The sequence below is a fragment of the Bos grunniens genome, chromosome 10 (genome assembly GCF_055505025.1).
Source record: "Bos grunniens cultivar Pamir isolate PY7600 chromosome 10, Bosgru_T2T1.0, whole genome shotgun sequence".
Taxonomy (NCBI): Eukaryota; Metazoa; Chordata; class Mammalia; order Artiodactyla; family Bovidae; genus Bos; species Bos grunniens.
The window spans coordinates 468,774-493,565 of record NC_141174.1 but is presented as its reverse complement, the minus strand read 5'-3'; the positions used below and the strand labels follow the sequence as shown (position 1 = coordinate 493,565).

The 24,792-nt window shown below is 36.8% G+C and overlaps 1 protein-coding gene across 36 annotated transcripts in view; it reads left to right on the top strand.

The window, feature by feature from the left end:
• The window catches only part of CTDSPL2 (CTD small phosphatase like 2), a 76,108-nt gene that overhangs the window by 35,207 nt on the left and 16,109 nt on the right, over nucleotides 1-24,792 (top strand). For 9 of the 36 annotated variants that reach the window (XR_015133798.1, XR_015133797.1, XR_015133800.1 and 6 more), the window contains exons 3-8: nucleotides 7,634-7,772; nucleotides 9,345-9,494; nucleotides 13,420-13,635; nucleotides 16,902-16,980; nucleotides 17,266-17,377; nucleotides 19,483-19,569. Coding sequence is in view for 9 of the 36 variants with exons in the window: in XM_086319091.1 (XP_086175217.1) it covers nucleotides 7,634-7,772; nucleotides 9,345-9,494; nucleotides 13,420-13,635; nucleotides 16,902-16,980; nucleotides 17,266-17,377; nucleotides 19,483-19,569 (783 nt within the window). In the remaining 27 variants the exon portion in view is untranslated. Of the gene's footprint in view, nucleotides 1-7,633; nucleotides 7,773-9,344; nucleotides 9,495-13,419; nucleotides 13,636-16,901; nucleotides 16,981-17,265; nucleotides 17,378-19,482; nucleotides 19,570-21,624; nucleotides 21,712-23,094; nucleotides 23,524-24,792 lie in introns of all 36 variants that reach the window. The other 27 variants (XR_015133799.1, XR_015133802.1, XR_015133803.1 and 24 more) reach the window with 8 other exon arrangements.

Below are 24,792 nucleotides of genomic sequence, written 5' to 3'. Positions count from 1 at the left end.
GTTGTGGCAGGAGGGGCCAGTCTCTGTTGCGGCTCTTGGGCTTCTCATTGCGGTGGCTTCTCCTCTTGTAGAGCACAGGCTGTAGAGCTCAGTTGTTGTGGCCGAGGAGATTAGTTGCTCCACGGCACATGGGATCTTCCCGGATCAGTATCGAACCAGTTTCCTGCATTGGCAGATGGACTCTTAATCACCGGACCACCAGGAAAGCCTCTGCTTGTTTCTTTTACTGACTTAGTAGGTTTTCAGCACTAACTCCTGTGTAAGAGTTTGTAAGTCTCTCAGAAGTATATACCTTTTTTCAGCCAAAGCAATATAACCAACTTTGTTTCTGAGACACCTCATTGGGTTTTGCAATTTAAGTTTGAAAGGCTATAACTATTTTGGCTTTTAAAGATTTCATCCTGTACATCTAAAATAGTTTCTTTTTTAAAAACTAAATGATTGTTCTCAAACGACAGTGCAACTGAATTGGCACTATAATTCTATTTGAATATGTTCTGTTGCATAAGACAATTTTGAAGCCAAAGGGACACTAACTTTATCTTATTTTCATTTGTGATTTACAGTTGTATTTAGTTCCCTTGGAGTGCATTTCCTCCTTTCATGAGCTATAGAAGTTTATGTCAGTTTCATCACTAAGAGTGGTGGATTGAAATCACAGATCGCCCAGCTCCCTTTTTCAACCCAGTAATCCATTCTTAATTATAAATTATAAATTTTATTTAAAGAATTACTAAATTCTAAAATAACTTTAGAGTAAATTTTGAAGACCAAATTTAATAATATTGCAAAGCAATGAGAGTACCTTTATTGTGTTTCCATATATATATGTAGAGAGAGAGAGAAGCAGCTCGGAGACTTGAGAATACTTTATTGGATTATAATGAGGCTGCAGAGATTGTAGCAGGTATCAGTGTTGAAGACAGCTAGAAAGACCATATTAGAACTATTGAACACAAAGATCTTTTGAATTTACTCATGTTTGCCTTAGTGGTATCCATTCCTTATTGCAGATTTAGAATCCCATCTGGTATTATTTCTTTTATGCCTAGATAACTTCATTTGTTATTTCTTACCAGCTAAAAATGAATTCTGTCAGCTTTACTCAGAATGTCTTTAAAGTGAACAATTTTTAAAATTTATATCTCTTACCAGTTTTTACTGTCGTGTATATGTTCTGAGCCTGTAGCCATTACACGTGATCTCTAACCCTCGTTCATCTTGCACAGGTCCTGTGTGCGTTCAGCGTGTTTAATGCTTTCCCCAGCCCTCTGGTTGTTGTCTGTAGTCATTTTTTGGTAGATGCCACATGAAGCAGACACAGAAACAATATTCTGAGTTCTGTGCTTTAAAACCACTTTTACTGCATATGATATCCTTGTCTCACAGTTTCTCTTCTTGATTTTTAAAAGTGTTATTCCATTTTCTTCTAGCATTAAATGCACTGCTTTCAAAGTTTGATGACAGTCTAATTTTCTCTTTTTAAACGAACATTTTTCCTTGTTCTCCAAAGGATTTTTTTCTTTAACTTGTGGTAAGTTTAGGGCCTGTCTTGTCGTTTTTCTGGGTTTACGGCTGTGGTCCAACGGTGCACTCTCAGAGCCCCGCAGCCTAGTGCTTAGGTGAGAACTGAGCCCTCCCTGCCGTGAGCCCGATTCAGTCCCTGGTGGGGACTTCGAGGACTGTGAAGCTGAGTCACACAGACCAAAAAAAAAAAACGGCCCGTGTACTCTTTGAGTATGTAATTTCAGATGTTTCATTTGAGGAAAACTTCATGATGCTCATTCTTCCGCCTTGTTCTTGGCTCTGGCTTCCTGCTCAGGGACCACTTACTGTTTTCTGTCTGTCGGATCTTCCTCAGTATTTGTTACATTTTGATGTCTTAACCTCCCCTCCCCTCTATTTTACCGTCTAATTCTCATAAAGGCACATAGTCTATCCTGTTTACTAACTTTTATGTCTATCCTAGTCTTTATTTCTAAAATATTTTTCTCTTTTATTTCTATTTTGTTCTGTCTTTTCATTAGTGAGTTTTTTCTAACTCTGATGTATGTGTCATATCACTTTCTTAATGTTATTTGTCTTTTTTGAAATAAAGATCTAATTTTAATCTGTTCTCTTAATGCATTTTGGGGGGAGTTTGCACCACAGGGCTCTTAGTTTCTTGACCAGGGATCAGCCCCCCACCCCTTACAGTGGAAACATGCAATCTTAACCACTGGACAGCCAGGGAAGGCTCTCTCACGCATATTTTTCCGAGATGCTTTCTTTTACTTCTCCTGTGTTTTATTATGGGCTTCCCAGGTACCTCAGTGGTAAAGAATCTGCCTGCAAATGCAGGAGACACAGGTTGGATCCCTGGGTTGGGAAGGTCCCTGGAGAAGGAAATGGCAACCCAGTCCAGTATTCTTGCCTGGGAAATCCCATGGACAGAGGAGTCTGGCAGCTACAGTCCATGGAGTTGCAAAAGAGAAGGACAGACTTAGCTACTAAGCAACATTTTATTACAATGATTTTGTGTGGAATTTGAGATCTATGCTTTCTTTTCTCTCATTCTTACATGAGTTTTTCTAAATTTTTAGAAGATTGTATGGTTCGGGGTATCTTTTCTAATCAATTTTGTTGTTTTTGAATAGTGTTAAAAATACAATGATTGCGTTTCGAGTTTTGCTATATGTTTATTCCTGTTTATTTTTGTTTAGTTGATAAGTTGTGTCTGACTCTTTTGCAACCCCATGGACTGTAGCCTGCCAGGCTCCTCTGTCCATGGAATTCTCCAGGCAAGAATACTGGAGTGGGTTGCCATTTCCTTTTCCAGGGGATCTTCCTGACCCAGGGATTGAACCTGAGTCTCTTGCTTGGCAGGTGGATTCTTTACCACTGAGCCACCTAGGAAGCCTTCTTTATCCCTATTCATTGTTTATCTGGAACTTTTCTTTGCTTTTCTGTTGTGCCTTTTTTTGCAATGAAATTTCGATTCCATTCCTAGCAGTTTCCCTTCATATGCAGCTCTGTTCTGAAGAGAGCTGTAGTTGGTCGGTGTCAAGAGTTCCTAGGAGCTACACTGCTCCCATTTCAGTTGTGGATCCCTTTGCTATTGGATTGAGCAGCAGTGTCCTCTACCCCGTTTCATCTGCTGTCGTCAGACTGGCCTGCCGTGCTCTCCACTGAATACCTACCGTGTTGGCAATTTGGGGTGGCTTCTCCTGGCCTCAGATGGGTCCCGTTCTGTGTTACATTGCTTTGCTTTCTCCAGCACTGATAAAGATGATTCCTTCAGTATTACAGCTGTTGGTTTGTCCTCATCTGCTTGGAGTTGGGGGAGAAACCTTGTTTCCTGGTTTTGTTATAAATGTGCTCTTGGGTTTTTGTTGCTTCTTTAGTTCTCTGTATTTCCTTTGGGATTCAGAGATTTAAGAATGCTACCTTCCCAAGCTTTCCCCTTAAAAGCATGTCTTAGAGGCAGCTTTGAAAAATGAAGATTCCAGAAAAGACATCGTAGGGTTATTAAAAAATTTTTAAATAACCTGTACAGTAATGTAGAAATGTTATTTTTCCTAGTTCCTCTTCTAAAACGCATCCTATATCCAAAAATGCCCCCAAATTATATACATGAGTGTTTAAAAAAGATGAGGATTTGGTGACAAATTTCAGAATTGAAGCTTCATCAGACATTTAAATGCTTTATTCTGAAGAATAGAATATTATTGTCAGTGACTGCAGAAGTTTAACCCTGATCTTAATAGTTTTCTATTTCTCTTTAGAGATGTAAACTGAAGTATTTGAATGTATTCTCAACTGACCACAGTATAGCTGTTTCTGCTGTATGTGTGGTACCTCCACACTAACAGTTAGCTTATGTGCTGCTGTTTAGTCACTCAGTCGTGTCTGGCTCTTTTGCAACCCCATGGACTGTAGCCCACCAGGCTCCTCTGTCCGTGGGATTTCCCAGGCAAGAATCCTGGAGTGAGTTGCTATTTCCTTCTCCAGGGGATCTTCCCGACCCAGGGATCGAACTCTCATCTCCTTCGTTGCAGGTGGATTCTTTACCACTGAGCTGCCGGGGATGTCTGTTAGCTCTTATACGTTAATGTTGATTTATATTGTTAAATAGGGAGATAGTTTCAATATAACATGAGTGGGTTTTGGTTTATGTATGATTTTTTTCTAAACTGGACAAGGGAATCCTGTATAATGGTGGTGGAATTTTATCCTACACACAGTTTTTAATTAAAACTAGTGACCTGTATCAGGGACTCTCTCCTGGAGATGTAGCCCCCTGGTCTGTCATGGACGCCTGTCCTCATCTGGCAGTTTGCATTTCCTTTCGTGTCCGTGTTTGCAGTCTTCCTGCCTTAAAGCTCCACTTTTCAGCTCCCATAAACCTTTGTTTTTACTTCTGTTTTAAATCCCTTTTATTAAACTCTGAGGTAGCATTTTAGCTGCTCTTAGCTGCTCACCTGGGGCGTGCAGGTCATTTCTGGAAGTCCCCATCATTGGTTTTCTTAGTGCTGTGGTTACAGATTTACAGGGGCTTTGGCTGATCTGCCTCCCATGTACCCTTCTCTACCCTCGTGGACCCATTTTTCCCCATAAACCTTGTTATTTTCAGGGTTGCAGAGTGAAAATTTTCCAGGAATGCATGTATGTATTTACATTATAGCAGATGTACTAAGAGACTTCTTCAAGAAAATGCTGTAGCTTAGAGTAGTAAGTGTAATAAGGCTTTGCAGCATTATTTCTGTTCTTGAGGACTTTATGATAAGAGCCCCTCTGTAATGAAGACCCAGTGTTTCGGATTCGAGGCTTCCTGGTCGTCATTTTTAAGTGCAGGGGAATAGTAAACAGTAGAGGAATTACATTGTGGGTCACTGACACAGTATTTTGTGCTAAGGAGATTGTCTTGGTGAACTTACCTAAAATTAGAGAAACTGGTGAGAAAAGTAAAATTCTATATTGAGTGATATTTGCAGTATTATCTTTTTTCATTTTGATCCAGATAGGGAATTGTGGAATTGTAATTTTGGCTATTTGCAATACCAAAGTTTGTTTCGGAGACAGTAAAATAATATTCAACTTTTAGAAAATGCACAATAGTATATTATTATTTGCTGTGGAAAAATCTAATCCTTAACAGAAGATTTCAGGTACTTTCATTGAAACAGCAAGAAATTATAGGCCAGTATTACAGTAATGTAAGAAAATTGCTCATGTAGGAGATGACTGGAAGAATTGTACTAATGACAAAAAAATGGAGGTACAGATGGAAAAAATTCAGGTTATTGCATGGAGTATACTATTTTAGTCGGTAATACAGATCTTCCTTAATTTATGGTGGGGTTATGTCCTGATAAACCCATTGTAAATTGAAAATGTAAGCTGAAAACGCACTTAGTACACTTAACCTACCTGACATCCGGAGAAGGCGATGGCACCCACTCCAGCGTTCTTGCCTGGAAAATCCATGGACGGAGGAGCCAGGTAGGCTGCAGTCCATGGGGTCCTAAGAGTCGCACACGACTGAGTGACTTCACTTTCACTTTTCACCTTCATGCATTGGAGAAGGAAATGGCAACCCACTCCAGTGTTCTTGCCTGGAGAATCCCAGGGACAGGGGAGCCTGGTGGGCTGATGTCTGTGGGGTTGCACAGAGTCGGACACGACTGAAGCGACTTAGCAGCAGCTGCCTGACATCATAGCTTATCCTAGCCTACCTTTAACATGCTTGTAACACTTTTTAAGTGTTGAATATCTTATTTGACTTACTGAATACTGTACTGAAAGTGAAAATGGCTGTATGGATACAGAATGTTGTGAGTGATCGTGATCAAGTGGCTGGCTATAGCCCAACATCACATGAGAGCGGAGTGCCTGCATGTTGCTGGTCAGGGGAAAAAACAGACTCCAAAACAGACTCCGGGGGAAAAAACAGACTCCAAAGCACAGTTGCTTTCACATTCTGACTTGTAAAAGTCAGAAAATCTTTAAGTCAAACTATCATAACTCTGTGGAGAAGACTCTTGAGAGTCCCTTGGACTGCAAGGAGATCCAACCAGTCCATTCTGAAGGAGATCAGCCCTGGGATTTCTTTGGAAGGACTGATGCTAAAGCTGAAACTCCAGTACTTTGGCCACCTCATGCGAAGAGTTGACTCATTGGAAAAGACTCTGATGCTGGGGGGGATTGGGGGCAGGAGGAGAAGGGGACGACAGAGGGTGAGATATGGCTGGATGGCATCACTGACTCGATGGACGTGAGTCTGAGTGAACTCTGGGAGGCCTGGCGTGCTTCGATTCATGGGGTCCCAAAGAGTCGGACACGACTGAGCGACTCATCTGATCGTAACTCTGTATTACAAAATAGTGTAAACTGGTAATGTAGATTTGCCCCCCACATAAGGAAACTAATAGAGAACTTTGTTAAAGAATAGACTCCTTAGTGTTGATTGGGACCTTTTGAAGATTGAGGTTGGCATTAGATGGATAGCGGTGGACAAGCCCTGTTATTTTTATGTCATTTTTGGTTATATGTAATATGCCAGCAGATTCCGGTGGGGTTCACTCGAGGAAATGACCCCTGTTCTTGTGAGTAATTGTGAGGTGTTTGTGTAGTATAATGACATTAATGAATACTTTCATGACTCTTGTCAGATTTTTTTCTGTTTTCTTCTGTTGTTAGATATTTCTGTTTGTTTCTCCTTGATACGAAGAAAAGAGAATAAAGCTTTTACAACATATTTTATCTTCTTAAAAATCTGAGAGAAGTGACATATATTAGTTTCAGGCATATAGCCTGACTCAGTATTTTTATATATTGCAAAATGATCACCACAGTAAGTCGAATTAATATCTGTCACCATTCTTGGTTACAGAATTTTTCTTGTGATCAAAACTTTGAAGCTTTACTCTTTTTTTTTAAATTTATTTTATCTTATTTTTTAACTTTACACCATGGTGTTGTAACGGCAGCTTTCACGTGTGCAGTGCAGTGTGCACGCGTGGTCGCCATGCTGTGCGCTGTGTCACGGTGACTCGCAGTATTTTATCACCCTCTGTACCCTTTGATGATACTTGTCATCCACTTCCTTCATCCCCATCCCCCTGCCTCTGGCAACCGCCAGTCTGCCCTCTGTGAGCTTGGTGTTTTTCATTTGTTCTTGGTTTTTAATTCCACATGTAAGTGAGATCATATGGTATAAGTCTTTCTCTGTCTGACTTTTTTTACTTAATGAAATGCCTGTTAGGTTCATCCATGTTGTCACTAGTGACAGGAGTTCATTTTTTTATGGCTGAATAATATTCCGTTGTTTGTGTACATGCATCTATATTCACTGCATTATCTCTAATAGCCAAGATATGGACACAACCTAAGTGTCCATCAGTTGATAACAGATAACATTGGCTGTTGTAAATAATGTAGTGAACACATTTTATCATTTTAAAAGTGTGTGACATGTAGAGAATTCCCTGGTGGCCCAGTGGTTAGGACTTGGCGCTTGCATCACTGTGGCCTAGGTTCAGTTCCTGATTGGGGAACTAAGATCCAGGAAGTTGCATAGAGTGGCCCCCAAAAATGTGACCTATCCAGCAGAATGACTCTGTTCAATGCATGTTTTTTCCTCTTATATCTTAAGGAAGAGAGAGAAAATCCTTCAAAACGGAGTAGAATTGAACGTGATATAGATAATAATTTGATCACATCAACACCAAGAGCAGGAGAAAAGCCTAACAAACAGATATCTCGAGTAAGACGGAAAAGTCAAGTAAATGGAGGTTTGTTAATGTTTACCTGTTGCTTTTAAGCAGAGATCACTTGATATGTTTTTTCTCTGTTTTAAAAAAATCTACTTTGAGCCATTTCTGCCTTTTTATAATCTTTGTATTAAGTATGAATAGCATGAAGTAAATAGAAATTTACCTTCCTAATATACACATCTACTTTGATGAGCTAAAGTGACAGTTAAAGGCAGAGCAACTAGCTTTATACTGTTTGGCAGGAAAATATATATGAAATTTCTTAAAGCAGTAATAATTTTTATTATGAATAATAATATATATGAATAATATATGTTATATATAATATGTTATGAATGATATAATAAATTTTTTGAAATGTGTATAAAGAATTTGTTTCTGGATTATGAAATTTTAAAGCTCAGAGGCGGCTTGGAGCTCTCAGGTCAGTGTTTCTCAAGTAGGGGTGTCTCTGTCCGCCAATGGACATTTTTCAGTGTCTGGAGGCCTTTTGGTTTGCCGCAGCCTGTGGAGAGGTTGCTTCTTGCATCTAGCAGGTAAAGGTCAGGATACTGTTAAACATCATGCAGTGCACAGGACATCCCATAACACAGAATTACCCAGCCCAGAGCCAGTAGTGTTACTGTTTATAAACCCTCTTCTAGGTCAGTACCTTTGAGGAGCTGACAAGCTCCTCAGCATCAAAAAGGAGTGGAACAAGATGGACAAGCAGAGAAAGCGTGAATAGCACTTTAGAGCATGGAGTGCTGCCTTTTAACCAATGCGATTTTAAACACAACAGTAGTAATAATTCCTCAGTCTCTTTCCTCGTTTTTTTATGATTTTTTTTTTCTCAACTTCTTTCCTCTTAATGCAGTGATTTATCTCTAGAATTGACCATCAGGGAGAAAAGGGATACACAAGTTAACAGTTCTCTAGCAAAGAAAGAAGAAAAGAAATGTGGTAAAGTTGTGGAGGGTTGAGGATGATTTATTTAAACATTTCCAACTTACGTTTTCCCAAAACCCATTAAATTTTTTATTTATAAGAAACTTAGGGAAAACACTGGCTGTTCTTCCTAAGTACTCTGAAATGGTGCTGCAGTATCCATAAGTAACATTTGACACTGCTATATGTGTAGTCTTTTTCAGTAAAACTGGTTGCCTCTGTTTTTTAGCTGTTATTTGTTAGACATAGAGGGTAAATTTTGTGAAGTAGACAGCATCCCAAAATGTAAATAAGCCAAGGCAGAATCTTACATTTATGTTTTTCATAGTGTAACTTGCTTGCTTTACTTACAAAGAGTTTATTTCATTTTCTTTTAAACAATGTTGAATTTAAGACTTCCAGACTATATAATTCCAGATATAAATCTGCTTTGTAAAAACTCAGTAAATTTAGCATTTACAAAGCATTATAAATAAACTTATTATAAAGATCATTTGATTTGCAAGTGATTTAACTCAAGATTTCTTTAAACAATAAGGTTTTAAAAATTAATGTTAATCAATTTTCATTATTTTGAGGGAAAAAGTTTCTTAATGGTTTAGAACACATTTGTGAAAGTTATGTTTTCTAGATTGCAACTTTTTTCTTTTGTTTCTTTCTTAGAAGCTGGTAGTTATGAAATGACAAATCAACATGTAAAACAAAACGGAAAATTGGAAGATAACCCCTCCTCTGGCAGTCCTCCAAGGACCACATTGTTGGGGACCATATTTTCTCCTGTCTTCAACTTTTTTTCACCAGCAAATAAAAATGGTAAATATAAATCATTAACCATAATTTGGGCTTAAAAATTGTTTTCCTGGTTTTTTAAAAGGTCTGTTTTTTTTTTTTGGCATATTTTTGTTAGCATCTTATGTTTGTTTTCAGCTTCATTAAAAATACAGAGTTTCTAAAATGTACTTTATTTTTTGTAGTGACTGAAATAAATGTAGGTTATGTTTAATTTTGTGTAAGTTAATGAGCTCTGCTTTAACTAGCTGAAAAGCTAGATGATAAACTTAGGGCTGAATGGAAAGTATTATTTTTTATGTGTTGGAATGACTTTTACATCTTTAGAGTGTGTACAGGAGAGAACTGAGAAGCATTTTCTGTATTCTAGAGATCAGTAAAGTAGAATTTGTTGAATATTTTAAGTGGATTGAGACCAGGTTATTTTTTGTAATACAATTTATTTTTATTATCCTTTGCTTGGTTTTTTTCCCACCTCTAAGAATCCTCAGTTTAGACAAACAGTAAAACTACCCTAATTCAAATGAATTTAAGATTTCCATTGTATAATGCCTTGGCAAAAAAATGGCCTTCTCAACATATTTTTCAAATATTTTCTGATGTCCTATCTTTTCTAATATTAGTATTTAATTTCATACATGAAATTATTTGAGGGTAAGAGGTAGTGTCTTTATTTTTGCATCTACCATGTTGTTTGATGTATTATTCGGCTCATGGGAAATAGCCATTAAATACTTGTTGCCTGATTATTTAAATTCTAATTTGAATTATGTTTCTGGATGATAAAGCAGTTTTTAAAAGGCACAGTGTACACTATAAAATCAAGATACTGTACGGGCATAAAAATGTATTAGCACGTTAAAGGACTGTGAAGTCTTAGACTAGAAACAAAACAAAAAACTACATTTAGGGACTTCCCTGGCAGTCCAGTGGTATGATTCCATGCTTCTGAAGCAGAGGACATGGGTTTGATCTCTGGTTGGGAAACTAAAATTCCACATACCTCACGGTGCAGCCAAAAGAAAAAAACCACCCCCCAAAAAACCCTACCTTTGAATTTAACCCAATATACCCTAGACATTTCTTTTCAAAATTTATTTATAATTGTATTGTTGCCTATCCCAGGCTGGGTCTAGTGCCTGAGAAATCTGTCAGATTGATTCAAGAGGGATTTCTATGGTGAATGACAGTGGAAAGACAAGGAAGCAAGGACAGAGGCTGCTGGCATGAGAGTGGTTTAAATGATGCAGCATGAAGGCTAACTAGGTGAGGCAGGTGGGGAGGAAGCCACTGAGAGGTGCGTTTGGATAAAGAGACTGGTTTTTATCAGACATGAAGATCACATGTAATAGAAATACATGAGAGAGACGCTAATTAGAAGATTAGGAGGTTGTTGTAGGAGATTAATTATTTGAATTTTAGGTTTCAGAGGGGAATGGTTTCTCAGTGATAGTGTCCAGGCTGTGGCCATGGTAGTAACTACTAAAGAGCATCACAAGGGTAGATAGAGCCGAAGAGGGCAAGACCTTTGAGGTTGGTTATTGGATGAGTCGCTGACATCTCCTATAACAACAACTCTATAGGTATTTAATAGAGCAGTAAACTTGTAGCTAGGTGTTAGATGGCTCTGTGATTAAGAGGATGCTGGCAGTAGGTGGTAGGTGACAGCACCGGGGATAAGAGAAGAATTGGGTAGTCAGGTGACATCAGTCTCAGAGGAGCAAACATTTTTACACATTAGGGAAAAACCAGTGATCTGGCAGCAGCAATGGAGGTAGATGAATTCTGATTGAGTAACAAGTATGAGACGGCACACAGCTTTCAGGGAAGGGTAATAGGAAGAGAGACTTTTTTTTTGAAAGAGGTTAAAATTAAGGCAGTGGAGGGAGAAAGAATATCCTTTGAGAAAGTTGAGAGTTACTGGAGGTTCATTCTGTTGTTGAAAATGATACTTGGAGGGTTCCAGAAGGAAAGGGAGAGTTGGGGTCGGTCAGTCCACAGTGGGAGAAAGACTGGGCAGCGGGTTCGTCTCAGTGATGGGTGAGCGTGACGAGGAAGTTGGCTTCTTGGTTAACGAGGTGGAGTCTTGTTGAGAAATTGTTCCTGTACCTTGGAATAAAAAGCTTCTTATGGTTACGGAAACAGTTGACTCATTTTTAGAGAACTATCTCTCGTTTTAAAAAATCAGAAGCTGTTTGAGGATAGTGGAAAAGTGTGTATGTGTGTATTGCCCAACATGTAGTAGGCCCTTAATAAACAACACTTACTTTAATGAAAAGAAGTTCTGTGGTCAGCAATACTGTATTACACTTGACCCTTGAACAACATGGGTTTGAACTGTATAGGTCCACTTATACAAGGATTGTTTTCAATATAAATACTACAGTAGTACACAGTCTGGTTGGTTGAATCTGAGGATTTGGAACTGTGGATGCACAGGGCTCACTGTAAAATTATTCTCAGGTTTCTGACTGCATGGGGTTCAGTGCCTCCAGCCCCCAGCCCCTGTGTTGTTCAGAAGTCAACAGTATATATTGATACTTCAAAGTTGCTAAGAGACTAGATCGTAAATGTTCTTACCACAAAAAAGAAATAATTATGTGGCAGGATAGAGGTTTTAGCTAATGCTCAGTTGGTAATCACATTATATAAAGTATTAAATCAGTTAATTATATCAATAAAATATTTTAAAGTTCTGAATTGACTCATTTAACTATACATGGGTATTTCTAAGCTATTTGAAATAGCTTAAGCTACTCTTAAGAAAAACTGTTCACAAATACCACTCTAGCTTATAATAGTCTTTATTCCTTATTGTTTGAAATGTCCAGTGAAGACTCACTGAATAATGGTGTCCTTGGCTTTGTTTCTGTTCCAGTTAGTTTTTCTAAATATTGATGAATTTTTATTTTTATTAAATATATCTGACATATAACATTGTGAAAATTTCAAGTTGTACAATGTGTTGATCTTACAATTTATATATTGTCCTGTGATCATCAGCTGATTACACAATCAGCTAGCTTAAAACTCAACATTCAGAAAACTAAGATCATGGCATCCAGTCCCATCACTTCATGGCAAATAGATGGGGAAACAATGGAAACAGTGAGAGACTTTATTTTGGGGGGCTCCCAAATCACTGCAGATGGTGACTGTAGCCATAAAATTAAAAGACGCTTGCTCCTTGGAAGAAAAGCTATGACTAACCTTAGATAGCATATTAAAAGGCAGAGATATTACTTTGCTGATAAAGATCCATCTAGTCAAGGCTATGGTTTTTCCAGTAGTCATGTATGGATGTGAGAGTTGGACCATAAAGCTGAGCGCCGAAGAATTGATGCTTTTGAACTGTGGTGTTGGAGACTTGAGAGTCCCTTGGACTGCAAGGAGATCCAACCAGTCCATCCTAAAGGAGACCAGTCCTGGGTGTTCATTGGAAGGACTGATGTTGAAGCTGAAACTCCAGTACTTTGGCCACCTGATGTGAAGAGTTGACTCATTGGGAAAGACCCTGATGCTGAGAAAGATTGAGGGCAGGAGGAGAAGGGGACGACAGAGAATGAGATGGTTGGATGGCATCACCGACTCGATGGACATGAGTTTGGGTAAACTCCAGGAGCTGGTGATGGACAGGGAGGCCTGGCGTGCTGCGGTTCATGGGGTCACAAAGAGTCGGACACAACTGAGCAACTGAACTGAACTATGATCATCATAGTGATGATTAGCATGTGCTATTATATTATATAATTATTTTTTTTAGTGGTTGGATTAATTGACTTCTAATCTCTTAGCAGGTTTGATGATTTCAGTAGTGTTGTCTATATTCACTATACTGTGCATTTGTCTCTAAAGCTTATTTATTACTCATTTTAAATTTGTCTCTGTCTTTCCTCTCCCACTATGAGCTGTTAAGTAATGATTAATGTACACTGAATCATAATTTCAGGAACATCAGGATCCGATTCCCCAGGACAGGCTGTGGAAGCTGAGGAGATAGTAAAGCAGCTTGATATGGAACAGGTGGATGAGATCACTACCAGTACTACTACATCAGCTAATGGAGCAGCTTACTCAAATCAAGCGGTTCAAGTGAGGCCATCAATAAATAATGGTTTAGAAGAAGCAGAGGAAACAGTTAATCGTGATATACCACCCCTTACAGGTGAAAAATATTTTTTTTCTTATACATTTTCATAAATAGTTTGTAAAAATGCAGTACTTCATATTTTTTCTTAAATAGGCAGATTAAATGCATAAATTTTTCTTCCTTGAAATTAATAAAATTGGAAATAAAGCGTTTCCTCCCAAATCTAGTCATTTTGAAATTGAATTTTTTAAAGGTTATTTTACCATTTTAGTCACTTACAGTTTAATTATTTGTACCAATCTAAATCTAACACAGCTAACAAAATAATATGCTTACATTTATGAACATATTTATTAGAAATGCATGAGTTTTACTTAAGATCTGAAGTTCCTGTGTAGAGGTAATCTCATACCTTCAGATTTGTTTCATATATGGATAACATCCCCAAAGAAGAAACTTCTGTTCTCAGGTCTTTCTGTATACAGACTTTGCAGCCCAGTCTGGATCCCTTGAAAGGCCTACCATAACTGGTAGGTCCCTGAGCCAGTTGGAAATATAGAACCATGTGGGGTCAGCATATATTACCTAACTTAAGAGTAATACTGAACTTAACAAGCAAATCAGCATGAATTATGCACATAATTTATTCCTGGGTGGATAAGACTTGTAGATGACCTTAATGTTGACCCGTCATTTAATGCTGATTGCTTTCCCCCGTGTTACAGGCTTGTGAATGATAAGATACAGACTGAAGCCAAGGCTCTTGACTTTTTGTTTGACATTTTTCTGTTTTTGTGGTTCTTTATTAACCTTTGTACTTATTTTTTCTGACAACTATGGCGACAGAAGGGATTTCTAAAACTTTAGTTTCTAGTGGGGAATAGTAAGATTTACTCCATTTCCCATTCATTATTTGTTCCTTGAACACTTGTATAATTGAACACCTGCTTTTTGTGATGGACACTGTTTATAAAGATGAATAAGATATGCTCATTGACCCTGAAGAGTATATGATTTAATAGATGAGCCAGGTATACACAAAAATTACTACACAGTGTGATGAGTGCTGTTACAAATAAATGAGCGAAATGTGGAGGTGGCATGTTGCAGTTCCTTTGGGAGGATTAGGAGAGGAAAACAAGTGAAAGTCCTGCTGACCTTAAAAGATGAGCATGAGTGGCAGAAGCGTGGCTTTCCCTCAGCTTCAGGAAGGTCGCCAAAGAGAGCAAGAAGGAAGGAGGCTGGCTGCACCGTTTACGTAGCTGTGTGACTTTAGATAACCTGAGCTCTCTGAGGTGGTTTTATTAGCTTTAAAATGGCAATAATAATTTAGAGCTTTGGAGACTGAGATGAAATGTGAAAAATGCTTTAGCATGAGGTGTTTGAACACTATGAACCCTCCCTCTCCCCCTTTTTCTGCGGGTAATAAGAACGTGAAGCAGTGAAGTGGCAGAAGGTGTGTTTTCTTTTTTGTCCCTTTGTGCTTATGAACCATTAACTGGCATAAAGTTGTCGGAGGTGAACAAAATTCTGCCTTACATCTGTTGTCATTTATTGAGCATACACACTGTATTGACTCTGAGAAGGTATTAATACATGAAAATAGTTTAAAAAAAAAAAAAAGTTTTTGTCCTGAAAGGCTATTATCCACCAGTATTCCATTCCTGGGGCTTCCCTCATAGCTCAGTCGGTTAAGAATCTGCCTGTGATGCAGGCGACCCAGGTTAATTCCTAGGTCGGTAAGATCCCCTGGAGAAGGAAATGACAAGCACTCCACTATTCTTGCCTGGAGAATCCCATGGACAGAAGAACCTAGCAGGCTACATGCAGTCTATGGGGTCGCAAGAGTCGGACACGACTTAGTGACTCAACCACCACCATTCCATCCCTGTAGGTAGCTCACAGCAATTTCTGTTGCGGCCCATTAGTTCTTTCAGGCTATTGTAATAACAGACTACCATTAGACTAGGTGACATATAAACAACAAATATATCTCATAGTTCAGGAGTTTAGGAAATCTAAGACCAAAACCCCAACAGATTCAGTGTCTGGTAAAGATCTGCTTTCTGGTTCATAGACAGCCGTCTTCTTGCTGTGTCCTCATCTGCCAGAAGCTGTGTGAGCTCTTTGGGGTGTCTCTTTTTAAGGTCATTGATCTCGTCCATGAGGGCTCCACTCTCATGACCTAATGACTTCCCAAAGACTCCATCTCCAGACACCATCACTTTGAGGATTAGATTTCAGTACATGAATTTTGGGGAAACAAAAACACTCAGTCTCTGGCCCACCTTGAACTTTCATCTTTGAGACATTACCTGTTTAGCTTGTAGGTCATCTTTGTCCTCTCATTGAATTTAAGTTATAAATATTAGAAAATTCTCAACGTAATTTCTGAAGCTCTATCAATTGATTGCATTTTATAGAATTTTTCCTTGGTTATTTTTAAATTACTTGTAAGTGAGAAGTAAAATAATGGGTCATCTAAAGTGCTGATTTCTATGTAGAGCATCGTTTCCTAACCCTTGAGATCCTGTATAAGTCTTTAGGAGTTTGTGGACCTCTTTAAAGACTGTTCATGGATCTTAAGTTGAAACTACCTTCGAGTCTTTTTTCAGCACACACATACACATATTAATGTTTAATTTTTGGCTGTGTCAGTTCTTAGTTGCGGCGCACAGGCTTAATAGTTGCAAGATGTTAGTTCCCTGACCAGGGATTGAACCTGCATTTCCTGCATTGAAAAGCAGATTCTTAACCCCTGCACCACCAGGGAAATCCCAGCATATATATTGACTGCCTGTATGTACAGTGTACTTTGTGAAGTATTACTGCTATAAGAGCACCATGAAATTCTTCTTATACATACAAACATCATTCAGTTAGAAATGGAAATTTTGTGGCATGTAGTTTCCTAATAATAAGTAGTAAATTTTCTCTTAGTTGTTAGGGATTTAAATTTTGTTAGCCATGATACAGCTTGCCACTTTGTCTGTAATGGTATTTTTTTCCTTTGGATCCAGAGTTAGATCTCTGTGTTAATCAAGTTACTTTTAAATTATTAATAATAATTTGTTATAATTTGTAATAATGATTACATAATAATAATAATTATAATAACTTATTAGATATTATTTGTATATTATATTTCTATAATATATATTATTGTATATTACATAATAATAATAATGTATGTTTGTAATAATAATTACAAATTATTTCTGTCTTATCTTTAACCTAAAATGCACAGGGCTTCAGGACAATCTTAATAAAAGCAGTAAATATGTATACTTCATGGAATCATTGAGTAAAAGCATCGTTTTGTTTTTCCCTTTATTAAATAGCACCAGTAACACCAGATAGTGGATATTCATCTGCCCACGCAGAGGCCACCTATGAAGAAGACTGGGAAGTATTTGACCCGTGAGTTTTTTTTTTTTCCTTTTCCTCTTGGGACGGAAAGAAAGTACATGTGTACAGGGGTGGCTGAATGGTATAGTGCAAGGAGCATCTTACCTGTAGATATTAATACTTCTACTGAGTTACTGAAATACTAATTTTCAGTTTTACTTACATGTTTTATAATTTTGGTTTACTAGGTTAAATATGTATTATTTAATTAAAACTTAAAGATGGGCTGAGTTTAATAAGATGTTTTATATTTACAAAAATAGAACTGTTGACATTTTCTTGAAATCCGATTCACAGCTATTACTTCATCAAGCATGTCCCACCACTGACAGAAGAGCAGCTAAACAGGAAGCCCGCTCTCCCACTGAAGACAAGAAGCACGCCGGAGTTCTCCCTAGTTTTAGACTTGGTAAGTGTGTTGTTTCTAGAGTTAGGGAAAATAAAGGAGTTAAATTCTTATTAAAGATATTAGCCAAAATATCTAAGAGAATCCAAGAGAGCGAGCCACCTCACACACACATTGACTGTAGTAGCTTGTCTTAGGTGCTCTGAAATGGTTTTCCTTTAAGCGCCATCTAATGCCAGGGCCTCCTCCCATTGCACTGGTATCCAGTACCTTTTGAAAATAAATTAGGCTTCTTTTTTTCTCTCCCCACACTGTTGCTACTTTGCTATTTAAATTCAATTATTTTTCCAACACTCCTATACCTTTTGTTTTGTTTTTCAATCTTCCAGTTAATTATAATTTCATGCCTAGATTTCAGTTTAGGGAGACCACAGTCATGTCCCTCTGAGGACCTGGGTCTTGATGAGTTAACCTTATGCAAGACCATACTCCTTTTCCTGTTTTGTTTTGTTTTTTTTTTTTGCATATTATCTCATACCAATAACTTTATTAATAGACTCTCAAAAGCATGACTTCTTAATGTTGACTAGTAAGACCTTTAGTATGCTTTCTTGGTGTGATTTTAAATTTATATTTTAGGGTACCAAGAGAGCTTTGAAAACTGAATATCTCTTACCTTTTCCTAACCAAATTTAATATATAGTCACCATTATTTACATCTGCCAGCAATTTCTTGATATTAGCAATTCATTAAGTAGTGTTGGAAAACATTTTACTATTTAGTCTTTGTTACTAGTAACCTATAATTGGAGATGTAGTTTAGTTCTCATTAATTTGTTTCTTATCTTATGAAAAGGTTATTCTTTTAAATCTTGACTAACATGGACAGTTCTGAGAGTTCAGCACCTCAGCCTTTGCCTAGCCAAAGAGAGAAGCTAGGTATCCAGAAGTCCTAAGTATTTAATGTGTATTAGAGGATTAAGTAGGAAAAAAGAAAGAAAAGTATTGAAACTGAGTGTGAGTAATTAAGATTTGATATGCAAGTTAGTGGACAAACTGAAAAAGATTTTGCTAGATTTTTATGTTAGTAGTTGATATCATGATAGCAAGCTTGGCCGTAATATTTTTAAACCAATATGAAGGGTAAAAAGAGAAGGAAAGATAAGAATTGGTGAGCATAAATGAGTAATTTTACAGAAGTGTATAAAGAAGAATGATCAAAATTTAGATAGGCTATAGATGAAGAAGTAGAATTAGTTATGATTCAATTATAGGAAAGAGAATACCTTTTTAAAAGATACTAAGAGACTATCTTAATTTGTGTATTCTAATATGCTATTAAAAGAAAATGAGGCATGTCTAGAGTATTTTTTGCTCTTTGCCTCCACCGAGTTTAACTTTAGGTTCAAAGAAACACTGCAGCTAATAAAACATGGAATTCATAAGGTGTGAACATTTGTATTTCATTTTAATTCATTTTAAGCATAAAGTGTTGTCAGTTTCTGCAAGTGGAAGCCCTCTTGTTTTTCCTTCAGGATTTGAGAAATACAGATATTTACACATACCTTAGATGAATGATCCTCACTTTCCTTTCCTCACAATGAGAAAAGAGGGTTTGGTAATCAAAGTTGAGAAGTCTTGATTAACCGCTAATTTAGTTTACAGATAAGGAGCTATAGATATATATTTTTAAATAATTAGATGCTAAACTTCTATTGCTGAGTTGTAAAAATAAGAAGAAGAAGAAAGTACATATGTGGTTTAACAGAAAGTGGGCAATTGCAGGACTGAGAACAGTGATTCTCAGACCCGCCCTATCACCCTAACCCCTGAAAGATTTACTGGAGCACAGACTGCTGAGCCCCGCTCTCTGCTCCTTGCTGAATCTGAGTTATCAGCAGAGCTGGGGATCTTCCATTTCTCGTTGGCGGTCCCCAGATAACGCCGATGCCACATGCTGTCCTAGTGGCCACCACCAGAGAGCCAGTGGCTTAGAAAACCCAGCCCCTGACTACTGTGCCATGCACGCACAGGAAGGTGTTACAAACATGAAAGTCATGTATTAAAGGATGCTTTAATAAATGTTTTTGGTGATCATGAATACATACAATTATCATTTGAAATATCTCAGTATCTTAGTTCATTCAATATGTGCTTTTTATTTTAAGGATGAAACACTAGTACACTGTAGTTTAAATGAGCTAGAAGATGCAGCACTTACTTTTCCAGTCCTTTTCCAAGATGTCATTTATCAGGTAATTAAAACTTTTTAACTTGAATTTTGGCCTGTTAGATATTCTGAATCAAGAAATCCTTTGTAAATATATATATATATATATTTTTTTTTTTTTTTTTGCTAAAGTTTAAGGTGTTTATTCCCAATGGATTTCATCTCTATTTTAATGATTTAGTAGCACAAGGTAGCATGGTGCTAAAGGACTACATTTAAACATTGTTACCAGAAAAACGTGAACTTTTTCTATCCCATTGATTTCTACTAGTTTCATAACCTGTTTGCCAGCAGGTGGAGGCAGGAACACTGACACCTTAGGGCTCCAGGAACTGTGCAAGGTTAACATCTGGCATTATTGTTGTTTTTCCAAAACGCAGTTCATATGAAGAAAGCTTCCTTGTTGGTCATTTTTATTGCCTTTTGTAGTAATGTGGTCTGTAGGTTGCAGTGTAGTAAATCTAGTTTATTTTAATTTGGAATTCCAGGACACTCTTCCAGTTACTCCTAGTTACTCTGCTTTTACTTTAAAAAATTAGAGTGTATCTCCCTCATTTGTGTCGATGGACAGGAAACAGTGCAGAGTACAAATATCAGTTACAAATGTCACTGCGAATTACCTGTTGACCATAGTTCTTACTTTGTTAGAGATTTTCCTATCATAAAATTTGAATTAATATGTGTGAATACATTTTGAAAACTACAAAGCACCTTTCTGTCCTGGGCGTTGTTACCAGCATTGCCTTGTATCCCAGTTTTTGAAAGGTTGGCAGAGGGTCCAGAACCTTGTTGTCTGTCAGATAGAAGCCCACCCAAGGGCTAACTGAGTGAAGTCACAGCACGTTTACAAGGAGCAGTGAGGAGGTGCTTACGGTTGCTTATGTGCTCTTAATAGGCGGGATATTGTTGTAGAGTTCTTGGCACGTGATAGTTATTAGATCTTAGGAATCATAAGATTTTAGAGTTAGTTTGTGGTTCAGGATCTACTTTACAGTTAGTCATAAGAGGATTTATTTAAGCGGTTATTGTCAGTTCTAGTTTAACCTAGAGAGGAATTGTAGGTATGGTAATACCTGGATTGTATTTATTTCCCTTTTATGTAAACTGATTTTAGTTCTGATATATGATCAGAGGATGAACAAAGTATACATAAAAATAAGGAATTTTAAGATTTTTAATAACTGGATGTTATTTAAGGTAAATCTTTTTCTTAAGACATTTTCTGCCAAATAGGTTGTTCTTGTTTAGTGTACTTCAAAGACAGGAATCTTGTGGCAAATATAAATAGTATAGCATTATGTTCTCTGTTTTTAGCTTGATAACCTTGTTTTTATGTTCAAAATTGCCCTTAAAAACAATGGCTTTCAATCTTTGAGTTTGGAAAAGAAAGCTATTACTGAAAAATACAAATTATTTTGATGTGATTTCTTAAGCTTTCCAGATTTGAAATTTATTCCTTACAGTTGGTTTGTCTGTTTGCATAATTTTTAGTAGTGAAATAAAAAACTTGGAGAGTGGAGAAGTTTCATTTTTCTTTCACGAGGATTTCTTTTCAGTGTGACCATAAAGTTGAATTTTTTTCTTACTGCTTTCACCATTTCTTCTTTAGTTCTCTTCTATGTAAAATCCTTATTATTTCATGTGGATCCGGATAGTTGTCTTATTTTGAATAAAAGGCTTTTAGCAGTGCATATAATACTTTAAAAATAATCTTCATATGTACTGCATCTACCTCTGTGGAATTCAAAGAACTCCTTCTTATATATCTGAGTTCTGCTTTCTGAAACAGGAAAACTAAATGGTCTAGCCTAAGTCAGGAAAAATGAGCAGGAAGTTTGAATCTAAGTTACAGAGATGACTGCATTTTAATATGATTTAGTTACTACATCATGTACAGAATTTAGTTCCCTTTCAGTAAGTTGTTGAGGATGTCCATAGTTATATTAGGTTTCTGGTGTTGGCATAGCCATTCTGTCTACTTTTTAAAAATAACTTTGTGGAAATCTTGGGTTAGGGTTCCCCCAGTTTTCAGACCAGCAAGCTCCCTTTAAACAGGGAATGATGTCTTTTAAACTTTCAGTGGTGTTGTCTCCATCTACTGGCAAAGAAGACATATACACAAGGGTCTGGGATGATCTAAGAGATTTTGGAGAAACCACAGTATTAGGTAAGATGGAACTTACATGTTTAACAACTGCAGTGTAATGTGGCCCGCTTAAAGGGAGACATCTGTAAAAGACTGTATATACGCTTAAAAAATAATTGGTTGAGATTTAAATTCACAACATAAAATTAACCATTTTTAAGGGAACAGTTTAATGGCATTTATCTGTATACTCTTGGATATGTCAGTTCCATAGCATTTACATATATATGCTTTAAAATAAAATGGTAATGTTAAGATAGGATCAGAATTCTTCATCTGAATCAAAGCCAGATAAAGTGTCCTCTTGGGACTTCTGTTACTTTTGCTTTCTTTTTATGGTAAGTTTGTTGAGGTAGAACTGTATCTAATTTTAATTCTGTTTGCTGTTCTCTTTCAGAACAATTTAAAATGTAATTTGTCTTCTGTATGTTTTAATAATTGTCTGTATCAGGAGTTGGCAAACTTTTTCCTATAAAGGGCCAGTTGTTGTTATTTTAGGTTTTGCAGTCTGTGTTACAACTACTTTTTCTGCCATTGTAGCATGAAGGTAGTCATAGATAGCGCATAATGAATAAGCCTGACTGCATTCCAGTAAAACTTTACTTAACAAAAATAAGTGATGATCTGGATTTGGCTCAAAGGCCATAGTTTGCTGACCCTTGGTCTAATAATTATGAGAGTATATGCAGTAAATTTATATATTCAAATTCTAAATGGAAGTAAGTAATCAGATGTTCATCAAAATTCTTGTTCATATATAGAGAGATTTAGAATTAGATCCGCTATACCCTGATGACAGGCTTTCTAAGGTTTTTGCAGATGAAAGTTTGAGGGAAATTTTAAGGTGGTCACTACTCAATGTTTAAAGATTGCCTTGCTTCTTTTGATTGATAAGTAGGGATCAGCTTAGTTAATGCAAGACTTAGAATAATGAAGAGATAGATTATTCAAGCCTCAATTTAGTACCTGGAGTGTATTTGAATTTCCATTTCTCTAGGGGATAAACCTAAAAGATCCAACTCAAATGAAAATTTTGATATATGTTACCACTGACACTATATAGATTAGACAGATTATAGTTTGTGAAAAAGTCATTTGAAAGAGTAACTGAGTGTTTAAAATGAGGGTGTGGCATTCACTAAGGCAAAGTTGATAGATTTTTTTGTTTGAATGTATTTTTTCTTTTCCCTTAATTGATAGTTTTTCCATGAATTGTTTTACAGTTAGATACTGGAAAACATATTTATTCGTAGAATGGTACAAATGCATTTGCTATCTGGAAAACCAAGTGCATGATCAGTTCCAATGCACATGTTTTCATTTTTATATTTAGCTTATATTGACACATTGTCAGGAAATCCGTCTCGTGGTGTTACTCAGTTAAGAGGTCTCCACTGTATTTAGTTTCTGTTCCTGCAGATCCACCAATTCAAGACTCTAGGTCATCTCACTCCCTCTTCCATCCAGAAGATGACTTCTATCCACAAGCAGGACTGAATCAAAAGACAGATTTTTCACTTAGCTCTTGAGCTGAACCACCTCCTCAATGACCTTCCTCTGTCTCCATCAAGAACTGGAGCTCAGTTTTTTGAAGATGTAATAGAGCTACCCAGCCCAAACGTGGCTAATTGAAGACAAAAAGAAGATGCCTCATATGTTTCACCACAGTGCCACCAAACGTAACTGTGTTGTCCAACTCCTCATTCTGTAAAGTATGGCAGGGGCATCTGATTTTTGACTCTGTTCACCAATAAGACTTTAGCCAGTCAGTGGCTTTCTGAAGATCAGTAAAATCAACAAACTTTGGGTCAGCTGTCCAGAAATCAGATTGTGGTAAGCACTCAAGGAGAGATAGGATCCTATAGGGAGCTACTTGCTAAAGTATGCTTTGTTTTAATAGTAGAGGTTGCTTTTATGGGAAGCGTTGGGGGGAAAGGTGGGTGGGAAACCCCATGTTTAGCAAAGCTCAGCCTCTTCCTCTTTATTGTAGTTTGTTTTCTGGGAGGCTTACAGCCTAGGATAATTTTTGTAAGGATTTCAAATATTTTATACTACAGAAAAATAGAAGTAGAAGGTCGGTGGCATCTATCTCTTTTCTGCAATCTTTCCTAGAAAATTCAGCATTTTTGCTTGATGAAGAAAAAAAGCAATTATTTAAATGAAGAGTTCTGTTAGTAGATACTTAATCAAACTTTTCCTCCCCTCATGCTCTGACTTAAATTGATACTAAACAGGAGGCATTTTGTTTTGACATTCATAAAGCATAATTTTATTATCTAAAAGTAGTATGTATACTTGTTCCTTAAAACATCTGGGGCCATGGACACAGTATTGAGGATGAAAGTAATATTTTATATCTGATAGGGAATAATATTTTTGATAATGAGTTGTAAGTCAGCATTTAAAATAATTTTTCCATCCTTATTAGTAAGTATAGTCAGTCATTGGTACTAATTTTTTCATCATGGCTTTTGTATTCTTTATAAATGTATCTTAAAATTAGAAGTAGTTCATTTAAAAATACACAGAAAATTCTTGTTCAGTAGCTGAAAATATTTTGCAGCTTTAGGAGAGGTGACAGTTGACTATTAAACATATTAAATTGGAGACTTAAGAATTTAGAATTTGGTTTTGAAGGCTTTGTGGGCTTTTGGGGTTTTTTTTTTTTTTTTTTTGCTTTTAAAGTCAGTAAACTTGATTTTAAGAAACACATTAAACCTTATATATATCTATCTATATATATATACATACACACATATGTGTACATACATACTCAAATTGAAAAATTTTGTGTGTGTGTGTGTATGTAAATGGCCATGACTTGTGTGTGTGTGTGTGTGTGTGTGTGTGTGTAAATGGCCATGACTTGAAAAGTATGCTTCATTGCTAATTTTTAATATACCTTCTGTATGAATACATGAAACATTTTATCCCGTTTGGACTCCATAAGAAAATATCTTTTCAAATTTATTTCTATTTAATACAGTGTAAGATTTTACAGAAGGTTTTAGTTTGAGAGTTTCATTTGTGTTGGTTATGATGTTTCAGTATTTACCTATTCATTCTCAGATTGATCCACCTGCAGATACTATCCCCAGCAGC